This window comes from Crocuta crocuta, unplaced genomic scaffold, assembly GCF_008692635.1.
Source record: "Crocuta crocuta isolate KB4526 unplaced genomic scaffold, BGI_CrCroc_1.0 scaffold14, whole genome shotgun sequence".
In the NCBI taxonomy this organism is placed as follows: domain Eukaryota; kingdom Metazoa; phylum Chordata; class Mammalia; order Carnivora; family Hyaenidae; genus Crocuta; species Crocuta crocuta.
In genome coordinates this window covers 4,545,166-4,557,575 of record NW_027530209.1, presented here as the reverse complement: position 1 = coordinate 4,557,575, position 12,410 = coordinate 4,545,166, and the positions used below count along the sequence as shown (strand labels likewise).

The following is a 12,410-nucleotide window of genomic DNA, read 5'->3' as shown; positions in this document are numbered from 1 at the left end:
ATTACCTCCTAATTGTGTGAACAAAGCAGTGACAGGAGAAAAAAGATTGACTGTTACTCTTAATTGGTCAGTCTTCCCCAATCCAGTTTTATTTATTTTTTTAAATGTTTATTGATTAATTTTGAGAGAGAGCATATAAGCAGGGGAAGGGCAGAGTGAGAGAGACAGAGACAGAGAGGGAGAGACAGATAGAGAGAGAGAGAATCCCTAAGCAGGCTCCATGCCATGAGCTCAGAGTCTGATGTGGAGCCTGACACAGTGCTTGATCCCAGGGACCCGTGAAACCATGACCTGAGCTAAAATCAAGAGTCGAACATTCAGCCAACGGAGCCACTGAGGCACCCTATTCCCCGATCCAGTTTTAAATTCCCATTGCCCAGTGGCACTCAATATCCCCAAATTTTAAACTCCTAAGATATGCTAGAAGATAAAAATATTTACCAAAGCTGTGTACCTAAGAGAAGACAGGGATAGAAGTTCTTTAGATTTAAAGGAGATATTGATTGATTCAAAGTATCTGAACTTTCACAACCAAATACGAAGTGCAGTGAATGACCTTGCATGATCACTAATTCTACCAGTAGGGATTTTTTTTAATGTGTTTTTAAAAATATGTGCTTTGTGTACAGATCCAGTTTATGAAGATCTATTAAGTGAAAACAGGAAAATGATCACTAATGAGAAGATAGATGCCTACAATGAAGCAGCAGTCAGTATTTTGAATAGTAGCACCAGAAATTCTAAATCAAATGTTAAGATGTTCAGTGTTTCCAAATTAATTGCTCAAGAAACCATCATGGAGTCTTTGGATGGCTTACATCTTCCTGAATCCAGCAGAGAAACTGTAAGAATTCTTGTATCTATCAGGAGATAGAAACTATAATATCTTATTGGTTTTAGCTATAAGTCACTATAATATAGTAACAAATTATTTTATTACAATCTTAATTACTTATAGTTATTCTATCTAAACATGCACATAGAACTACTTTTGCTTTTACACAAGTGAGAGTCGTAGTTTAAGAAGGAAAGAAGTTATGGCAGGGAGGAAGTGAAACTTCATTTATTGAGTGCTACTCATTCTTATTATACCTTGTCTCCTAAGCTTATCAGTTCTCAGCACTCTTCTGTTTAAAAATTACTGCTTTATGTTCTCTTTACCTTAAAAACCTTAAATTTGTAAGGTCAAGCTTCTGTGAAGGACACATTTTTAAAACATGTAGCATAATTTTTATTATTTTCTTATAGTTTTTATACCCTAGGTTTTATTCAAGGTACATAGCAGCTACTGAACAAATCGACAGGTGGAAAAGGATTTTCGGTTAAAGAAGAAAGAGAACTGTAGAATTATAAATTTTCACATACAGTACAGCAGATATTATTTAGTTGTTTTCTTATAAAGGAGTGATTCTTAATCTTCTTGAGAATCACATAACACCTTTGATTATTCCATAAAAAGGAATGATTCTGTTCCTGTCTTGCAGAAATGCATGTTTACATATATACACACACATGGTTCTCCATATACTTTGCGGGGCTTTGTGGACCCCCTGGAACTGGTTAAGAACCTTGGGTTGGAGTTTGTAGGCTGGTATCTTCAAGATTGCCAGGTACAGAACTTCCTGAAGTTGCAGGGCCTAAAGGATGAGATTGTCTAACTAGTTGAGTATTTTGAATGTTTAGGCTTGAAAAATATAATCATCTTAGAGTTCCAAAATTGCCTAAACTATAAAATTTTTATAAAACTAGATTTGATTGAACTTTCATCTAGGCAGAATCTTGGCAACTACATCTAGAAGATGTGTACTCTAATGAAACCATGTTGAAGATTTCACATTTTATTTAACATTAGAAATCTTAAAACGTTAGAATTCTGTGTGGTCCATAAACGATAAACCAAATGAAAAGCATCTTACAAACATTGGTAGCTAAGAATTGCTGATTTTTCAGTGGCAGTAATTTTACATCTTTTTTTACGTCTAAAGACTGACACTCCATCTTAAGTATCCTGAAAGTCTGCTAATTAAAGTTCTTTGGGCTTTGACATCTGTCAGTAGTTTTTTTACCGAAGGTCATGGCCCAATAGTCATGAAATCAGCATTTTATTTTTTTAAGAATAGATTAGAAAAATGTCAGGATGCATTCTAGATAGTAAGGATAGATATTGTTTCCTGTGGATGTGTTCTGGGTCACATTATAAAATGAATGTTTCATTATGGATCATAGTCCAGGAAGTTTGAAAAACCTTGAACTTGCTATTACAGATTAAGGAATACCATTATTTGCATGAGTATTTGGGAAATGGTAGCAAAAAGTACAAAGGCGTTTTGGCTTCGGTGCTGAAAAGTCAGTAGTATTCACAAGAGAAAATCTAATGCGAGCTGCATTACTGACAAGATAATAACCAAATAACTTGATTTGTTCACAGAGTGCAATGATTCTTATGAACGTGTATTGCAATAAGATTTTGAAGCCTGTAGATGGTTCCTGTTGTCAGCCTCGGCCTCCTCTTACCCTCATACAGAAGCTAGCTGCTTGTTTTTTCACTTTATCTATTATCGGATATTTAATTTTTTATATAATTCATCGTAACACTCATCGGAAGAATAAGCCATGCACTGATTTGGAAAGTGGAGAGGAAAAGAAAAATATTATCAATACCCCTGTGTCTCCATTAGAAATACTTTTACAGTCTTTCTGCAAACTTGGCCTGATAATGGCTTATTTCTATATGTGTGACCGTGCAAATCTATTTATGAAGGAAAACAAGTTTTACACACACTCAACTTTCTTTATTCCAATTATCTACATCTTGGTTTTGGGAGTATTTTACAATGAAAATACTAAGGAGGTAAGAATCATTTTCTTTTTAGCTCATGCTAACCCTTTCATCTCATTATAAACTCTAGATTAAAGAAATATGATCATTTGTTTGCCAGATATTCACACGCGTATATAGAAGAGGACAAAAGAATATTGTGGTTGTATTTTGCTTGGTGGACTCTTAACTGTTGTTTTCTTTGAAACAGTTTGGAAAAAGTTCAGAGTTACATAAAGATTGTTGAAACATTGGTGAACAATGATCTGTGAAACAGATGTCATGACTTTGTATTATTTTGCCTGTTTGGGGATGGGGAGAGTGGAGGTGCTCCCAATTTTATAATGGTCTGCAAACATGAGATACTATTATCTTATAGTAAATTTTTTCAAAGTAACTAAAAGATATAATTAATAAATGCCTATATGTACAAACATATTTATATGTTTATACAGTCAGACATGCATACAAACAAATTAGAATTTACATAATAATGTGGGCACTGCTTATAATATTCTGAGTTTCCTGTTTTAGAATTATTGTAATTGCTCAGAATATTAGTGTAACTTCTTTATAAGGCATGATTTATTTGAATTAATAAACTCTCTTGTAAGAAGTAACTCTCATGAGGATGACTAATCAGTTTTTTCATCTCTTTGGGAAAATAAACTATAATAATGGACCCTTTTTTCACAGTAAAGTATGAGAGCTGTAAGATCTTTTCCAGCTGAAACTCCTAAGATTTTTTTAAAGAAAATTATAAAATGCCATTTTTTTAGACTCACAAACACATCTGTCATAGTTTAAATGTAATATTAATATAAAACCATGAGTAGTAACTTAAATATTTAAAATCTCCTTTAGTTTATATTAATTCTCCAATTCATTTTTATTTCAACAGTTTCATTATATCTCTTATCAAATCAAATGACACTCTTTAATTGTTTTTTCCCCCAAGCTTCTGACAGAAGGCTTAGCTTTATGTCCTATAAGAAAAATTTACTTAATAATACCTTCATAATGAATTTTGAAACAGACTGGTTCTTTTCCACAGACTAAAGTGTTAAATAGAGAGCAAACAGATGAATGGAAAGGCTGGATGCAGCTTGTGATTCTGATTTATCATATCTCTGGAGCAAGTACAGTAAGTATTTTGAATTTAAATTCGGAAAATATGGGAAATAGTGGCACTTTAATGTTTCTTGAAGTTGCGTCACCTCTTTTGCGTTTTATAGTCTCTACCATGTAGAGACCTGTTTTATTTTCCACCCAACCTCTTTGGCTTCCCATTCTCCTCCTACCACCTGACTCTTTGAGAATGTATAGTTCCAAGGCGATAATTTATTTGTAATACTTGACCTTAATTTTAATTGAGTAGAAACAGCTGATAACCTAAGGGTATTAACTCATGCCACCCTGTTAGACTGCTGATTTAAATTTAGGAAGAAACAATATAGATGACACTTAATTGCAAAAGATTTCAAGTAGGCAAGTTACTATCAAAAGAAATCAAATTAGATGAGTATATTTATATTCTACCCTTACTTGTATTTTAGGCAGTTTGACCAACTATTGTTATACTTTCAGAGGTTTAAAAACCTTAGAACTCTCTTGCTCCAATATTCAAAGAACTCCGGTACTAATGGACTACTGTTGTACCATTGATGTGCTGTACCGGGACAAAATCATTTTTTCCTTCTCCCTAGTCGTCTTAAAAGATAGGATTCTCATGGTCTCAGGATACCCTGGATTTTCAGGGGTTAAAAAAAAAAAAAGTGTTCCGAGCTGTAACATTCCAGCTACACTATAAAGCAGGCTTCTGAGGGTGAATCTAGATCTGATAACTACTTTTCATGCAAGTTTTATAGTGAAGATACAAACCGATTTCTATAAAATATGTTTTCAAAATTTAAGAAACCCATTCATAATTATGGAACTACTGAAATGTTTTTTTTATTGTTTTGCTTACATAAAGCACACATCTGTAAAATAGTGTTTGAATCAGTGATAAATTGAGATAAGAAGGGAATGTTGTCCAGACAGCAGAAGTATTTTGAAATTTCCATAGTAGCAGTTAAGAAAATAAATAATACTGAAGTTTTCTTCAGATATGTCCAACAATTTGAAAATAATATTATTCTTCATTGAATCTTTTCATTACTTTCAAAAATTGTCAGTGATTTTATGAATGGTTTGTTTGAAGGGCAAAAGATGAAGGAATGAAGTTTCATTTTTATTGAAATTGCATGGCTATGCTATGTGCATTTGTGGCGGCAGTGAAATTCCTGTCATACTGCAACTGAAGGGGACCTAGTGAGTTCAAGTGATTACAGAAGATCCAAGACAGTAAAAGACATTTCAAGGCAAGAGGAGATGAGGATAGTAAGACTGTTTGTTTGTAAGCCCAGCTCAGAATTTGGAGGATAAATTTGTCAGATTCTCTAAAAAGTCAGTAGAGATGAATATTGAATCCTAGAAATATCTCTGACACATGAATAAAGATTAGATTAATTTGAGAAAGAAAAAAAGCTTTTGTTTTAAGAAAATGCCACTTAGAGACATAATTAATTGCTGACATATTAAAGGGTGATACTCCTATTTAAAAAAAAAAATCAGATAGAAAGAATTAATGGCAGATTAAGGTCCTCAATTCAGTGATTCCAGAAAGAATTTGGATCACAAAAGGAAGAAGGTAATTTGGTATTCTGTTATAATCATTTGCCAAGCGAGCATTCTAATTCTAATATATCTTAGACTACATCCCAATATATCCTAAATTACAGTTTTTAAAAATCCCTGTTCTGGAAGGACATACTTTTCATTAACAAACCATTTGTTATGATTAATTAACATATTCCTGTTCTTTTATATAATAGAATTTTGTGGTTAAAAATTACCTGTGTCTACACTGGCAAAGCATTATTAGCATGGCTTATAACATATTTTGGGACCTGATTCTTGGATATTTGAGGGATTACCCTCATTAAAAACTCTTTTTAACTGCCATGGTTATTTCAATTACCTAATCTTAATGTTTTTTATTTTGAGTAAAATATGTTAAAATGTGTCAAACTTTAGTTTTGCCATGTTTTCACACTAAAATAGAAACCATAAAAAATACAGAGAACTATTAAGATTATCCAGATGGTCTAGCAGATTGCAATTGTTGGTATAAACATTCTTTTAAAGCATAATTTATAGGAAATATGGATAAAACACTGTGAATTTAATATGGAGAGTGCAGCGAGTTAGGTTTATACAGTAGATGATTTTATGTTCCACTGTGTGTTTTTCCTTTGGGAGTTTGTAAGTAACTTTCATGAAAGGATCCGAATAAAAGATCTTAAGGGAAAATTTGTGGGACTAGAAAAAACAACAGAATCAGAAGCCAACCTAGCTATTAATTATAATGCAGTTAGAATTCCAAACATTTTAATATTAAAATTTTGCTATAGTACTTGACTCATGACAGATAAAAGAAAAAATAATTTGGATTAAAGTAGAAACGACAACTAAGTGCAATGTATGATCCTTGATTCCAAATTGCTAAAAGAAATTTGTTTTTAAACCATAAAGGATGTTACTGGCACAATCAAGGATATTTGAAAATAAATTGTGCAATAAATACTGTTAGAGTCATATTAAATCTTGAGTTATGAAAATGATAATATGATTGTGTAAGAAGCTATTTTTTCTTCTTAAAAGATATTTGCTAGAACATTTAGGAATGATGTCTTGTGGTCTGCAGCATTCTTTAAAATGGGTCAGCATGGTATATGGATGTCCATTGCTCTATTCTTACAGCTCTTCTGCTGGTTTAAAATATGTTAAAATAAGAACCTGGGAGAAGTATTACCTGAGATTTTCAGTAATCCAACATTGCCAGGTATTTGGCATATTGCTGTGATAGTGTTAAATTTAAATGAATAGTATTTACTTTTTAAATGTAATAACCAAGTCCCAGGTTTGTAGGCCCAGGCCCAGTTTTGAAGGCATTTCAAAGCATGTTTTATGGACAGTGATTAAAGTAATTGGGAATAGTTAACCTAGGTTTGACAGCTATTTTCAGATACTTATAGAACAATCAGGTATAGGAGTGATTAAGTGTATGCAAAAGGCTCTAGAGCTAGACTCTCCATTATGGAAGCCACTAGCCATATGTGACTGTTGAGCACTTGAAATATAGCTAGTTGGAATTGAGATGTACTCTGAATGTGAAATACATACCAGTTAAGTATGATTAATTGTAATAAATTAATTACTCCGTTCAAAAATTTAGTATAAAACATACAAAATATCTTGTTACATGATTATTACATGTTAGAAAGATAGTATTTTGTATATATTAAATTAAATACATTATATTTATTAAAATTAGTTTCACTTGATTCTTTGAGCTTTTTAAATATTCTGGTTGCCATATTAAAAGTGTACTATGTGGCTCACATTTTGTTTCTGTTGCATAGCATTGCCCTAGGGGACTGAAGTTGGTAGCTTTTACATAGAGTTAGATTTTAACTTTTCTTGAAAAGGAACTTTATAGCAGTAAATGACCATCTGAAAATGAATGGATTGCCTTGGGAATTTGTACATATTCTGCTATTCAAAGTGTTCAGATACTCCAAGGAAATATTTTAAAGTGCTCTCAAGAATGAGGTAACAGGCTTAGATAAATCCTGAGGTTATTTTAATATGACATTTCCTACCTTCATCACTGTGATTCGATGAAAATCACATCTAAAATTTCTGATTTAACGATATGACATTTAAAAAGAACTAGTGATGAAGGGCAATAAATTAAAACTCTGTTTGATATATAGATGTCAGTGCTTTAAGAACTCCGAGTAAGGAGGCGCCTGGGTGGTTCAGTCAGTTAAACATCCGACTTCGGCTTAGGTCATGATCTTGTGGTCCATGAGCTCAAGCCCTGCATTGGGCTCTGTGCTGACAGCTCAGAGCCTGGAGCCTGCTTCAGATTCAGTGTCTCTCTCTCTCTCTCTGTCTCTCTCTCTCTCTCTCTCTGACTCTCCCCACTCATGTTCTGTCTCTGTCTCTCAAAAATAAATAAACATTAAAAAAAAAAAAAAAAAAGAACTCCGAGGAAGGAAAAATGACTCTTATCTGAGAGTAAAGATAGGAAATTTTGAACAGTGCTCTAAAGAAGACTAAAATTTGAATAAGCAAAACATGGTCACAAGAAGAACATTCCAGAGAGAATAAAAAGGTAAACAAAGGAAAGGTGACAAGGAGGCATAAGAAGGATCACTTTAGGACACAGAGCATCCTAACAGTTTGGCTAATATGGAGGGGGGTATTGAAGAATTTATAACCTATCATAAATTCAGGGCTTTTTGCCCTCTCAGAAAAGAAAATGATGTGCTCAAGGGTACATTTCAAAGATATTTACAAAAGATGCAAACATTGAAGAACTCAAAATCTATTTAAGATGTTTACTTATTTTATTTTTTCCTACAAAGTATCACTTGGAAAAGATACATTAACCAGAAGTGGCCATAAGCTTGTCAATGCTGGATAATTACAGAGTGATCAGATGTGTCTATAAAATAGAAGCCAAAAATTTTTTTACATAGATTCAGTAATTATCCCTAAAAGAATAATTATCATTTCAAGGGTTGGATGTCACTGAACAAGCCTTTTAAAGATCATTTCAAGGGGCACTTGGGTGGCTTAGTCAGTTAAGCTTCTGATTCTCAGTTTCAGCCTCAGGCCATGATCTCCTGGCTTCATGAGTTCGAGCTCCGCATCGGGCTCTGCACTGACAGTGCAGAGCTTGCTTGGGATTCTCTCTCTCTCCCTCTCTCTGCCTCTCCCCCACTCACGCTGTCTCTGTCCCTCTAAAAGATTAATTTAAAAAATAAAAACAAGATTAATTAAAAAACCAGTGGAGATCATGAGTATAAACGAAAAGGTGCAGTGGCTGATAGGGTAAATGACAGCATTCTAGGGGTATGAGAATTAGGAGTTGTCAATGAGATATTTCCAGTCATTTCCATAAAATATAGATCAGAAATGTGTTGCATGTCAATTTACTTAGAGGTAAAGATAGGATGTTCTGAAAAACCATGGTAAATGATTCTAAGGGTCTTGGTCATGATGAAACATTGATGTGGGAGTGTAAAATAAAATTGTTTTATAAATTAAGAATCAGGAGCACCTAGGCGGCTCAGTTAAGTGTTTGATAGTTTCATTTCATAGTTTAAATTATCTTGGCTCAGGTCATGATCTCACAGTTCTTGAGATTGACCCCTCACATCAGGCACTCTGTGCTGACAGTGTGGAGCCTGTCAGGGATTCTCTCTCCGTCTCTCTGTCTCTGCCCGTCCCCTGCTGGCTCTCACTCTCAAAACAAATAAATAAACCTAAAAAAATTAAGAATGGGAGGGGAATAATATTTCTAAATTATATATTTTTGCACATATTTTAATATATATATCTTTGCTAAATGATTACATATTGTGTAGTTACACACTATTTACAAATCTGAAGTCCATGTATTTAAGGGGGCCAAAAATGTGGGATTTTGTTTTGTTTTTAATCTTCTCCTGGGAAAATGTGAAATCCAGAGTTACCTTGTATTCAGTATATCTGATGATTAATAATTATGGATATCATATATTTAATTCTAAAGGGAGGAAATATACAAAGCGTTTCACATTTATTAACTCCTGCATTCCTCATAAGAACCTTCTCATTTTGCAGTTTAGAAAACTCAGTCTTAAAGTCATGTAGCTGGTAAGTGGCAGAGCCAGAATTTGAATCGGGTCTGATTCTGAAATCTACATTTTTTTTTTAACGCTTGCTCTATGTTGCCTAACTTTTGAAAAGAAATGTTTTTATTGAGCTTATACCAGCTGTTTACGCTGATCCATTGCCTTGATTAAATGTACAGGTTGATATTTCAAAGTATAGTTACTGCCAACATATTTTACCTGCTTGTTTTTGTCAACAGTTTTTGCCTGTGTACATGCACATCCGGGTTCTGGTTGCTGCATACCTGTTTCAGACGGGGTATGGGCATTTCTCATACTTTTGGATCAAAGGAGACTTTGGAATTCATAGAGTCTGTCAGGTAGGAATGTGTTCAGTTCTTTCTCCTTCATTTTGACATGAAAATATGAATATGGTCATTATAAGGCCACAAATAATTTGAATTTATGACATTGCACTTTCAAGTTGTGTTATTTCTGTGTTCTGTGGTTAATAATCTGAGATAAATAATTCATTATTGAGGGAAGGGAAAATGTAATTTAAGTGAATGTCTAATAAAAGCACCAGTACACAAGGGACAACACTGCTAATTCACTTCAGTTTTGTAGAAATATGTAGTTACCTGGAATTAGTATAATATGTTGTTTTCTTTAAGAAGAGGATTAATGTTTATTAACTTTCCAGCTTATGCTGGGCACTTCCTGAACATGATTTACCCCTCATTACAACCCTGAGTTGTGACCTTCATGTTTACAGAAAGGACAGTGAGGCTCAGAGAGGTTAAATAATTTGCCTGTGTTCAGATAGTAAGTGGTACGACTCTAATATCAATCTGCTCAAATTCTGTGTTCTTTGAGCGACATCACACTGTCTGAAACGCCTGTTGCAGAGGTCCCAGAGACACTTTTTAATTTCAGTAATATTATTTTGTATCTATGACAACTCTCAATTTAATCCTAAATGAGGTAAATCAACATCAAACAGAGATGAAATGGACACCCTTTTGTTGAGGTAATCTAATCTGTGCTTATAAACTGTAGCCCTAGGAAGGAGACTTACAGTTTTTTCCCTACATTTAACAAGATGGCAGTTGTAGCCAGAGGACAGCTCAGGCTGGTGCTTTGCTTGGGTTTAGTTAACATAATGATGCATAAATATTTTATATTCAACTCTTTACACTGATTGTAGAACAAATGTAATTTTAAGGATTAGTAAAATATACTTGCACAGTTATTACTTTGGTCTTAAATAAACGTTTGTACTCTGTCAGAGAGCATCTGTCTTTGCTCTTCCTGCATACCTGGAATGAAAACCATTTTCTTTTCCTTTTTAACAGGTCTTATTTCGTCTCAATTTCCTGGTAGTAGTGTTATGTATAGTCATGGATCGGCCTTATCAATTCTATTACTTCGTCCCCTTGGTCACTGTATGGTTCATGGTCATATATGTTACTTTAGCACTATGGCCACAAATAATCCAAAAGAAAGCAAATGGTAAATATACTCTCTTACTGTTAATAAGTATATACTTTTAATGTACTAAATTTGTTTTTGGTTGTTAAAAGCTATTTTTTATTGAGACATAGTTTAAATCTATGTGTAGTTTTGACATTTGAAACTTTGTTCTTAAACTATGATTCTAAAATGGTACAGCTAACTAATTCAAGGAATGTAACAGTGCAGATTAATAGTTTGTATGTATATTGTATGTATATTTTTTTAAGCTAAACTTTTCCAAGTCATTTTACACATCAGATGACCCAGCAGTTTTCAGACTGTCCCGCATAGAGCCCGCGTGAAGAGCCCAGGCAGAAACGATAGCAATCCAATAGGGTTCCAGACCTTACAGCCTTCTCTCGTCTTTGGCAGCTCTGCTTTATTTGATTTTTTACACGTATCGAGATTTTTGGATAAACATTCATTTACAAAAAGCTTTTTTATGTCAGCCAGATCTAAAGGGCACTAATATAATTTATCCACTAGACAGCTCTCTACGCAGTTACTGTCAACCTGTTGTGCATATAAGGAAACCCAAGTATCCAGAAGGTCATCACCTTCAAACTTCACATAGCCAGTTACTGATCATGTTCAAAGTGAGGGCGCACTCATTTCTCTTCATGCTTTTTTTCTCCTTAAGATCCTATCATTGAAATAAAAGCTTCCCTTTTTTGGAAAAATTAAAAATTGTCAATTTAACTCTTTCAACCAAATATTATATATCGAAAATATTTTCCACTAACTTCCTTTATAATGTCAAACAACTTTTGCAGGAAAGAGTTGAGTTCCAGCCTTTAATCAAGTCCATTAATGTCTTTGAATAGCCTTTGTAGCTTAATCCCTCGACACAAGCATAGCATATTAATCAATGAAATCAATATATATAAACTGTGAGCACATAACTTAAAATATGCATATGTTAAAACACACCTTAAGGTTAAACCTTAGTCCATTAGGGAGTTCTTAAGCCCTTTCCTTGGAACTTTTTAATGTTTAAGCAACGTTACCTAAGCTATATTCAACAAGAATGTTTGTTAGAATTACATTGAATGTTTTGTTCAATTTTGTTGTAACTTTGAATAATAAATAGATATGATTGAACCCAGGAGGTGCTTTCAGATACATTAATAGTGAATGAACAGGAGACATGTAGGGTGTCAGGTGTGGGTTGTGGCCTAGCGAGGATGCTGTCTTTTCCTCTGTGCCCTTATACTTTATACCCCTTACGTATGTTTTATGTGTCCTATAAGCAGCTTTCAGTTACTGTAAGGGCTGTGCAGAGTGTTAATATGTTAAACAGAGACTATTTAATACATTTTGTAATGTAAATTTACACCTTTTAGTAAATTAAATGTTTTCTCTCTTAG

General features: G+C 33.6%; 1 protein-coding gene across 2 annotated transcripts in view; it reads left to right on the top strand.

Annotated features, from left to right (window-relative positions):
- Positions 1 to 12,410, top strand: part of CASD1 (CAS1 domain sialic acid O acetyltransferase 1) — a 41,547-nt gene that overhangs the window by 16,550 nt on the left and 12,587 nt on the right. For both annotated transcript variants that reach the window (XM_077765391.1, XM_077765392.1), the window contains 5 exons: positions 630 to 844; positions 2,429 to 2,851; positions 3,873 to 3,962; positions 9,789 to 9,908; positions 10,884 to 11,040. In XM_077765391.1, coding sequence (XP_077621517.1) covers positions 630 to 844; positions 2,429 to 2,851; positions 3,873 to 3,962; positions 9,789 to 9,908; positions 10,884 to 11,040 — 1,005 coding nt within the window. The remainder of the gene's footprint in view (positions 1 to 629; positions 845 to 2,428; positions 2,852 to 3,872; positions 3,963 to 9,788; positions 9,909 to 10,883; positions 11,041 to 12,410) is intronic.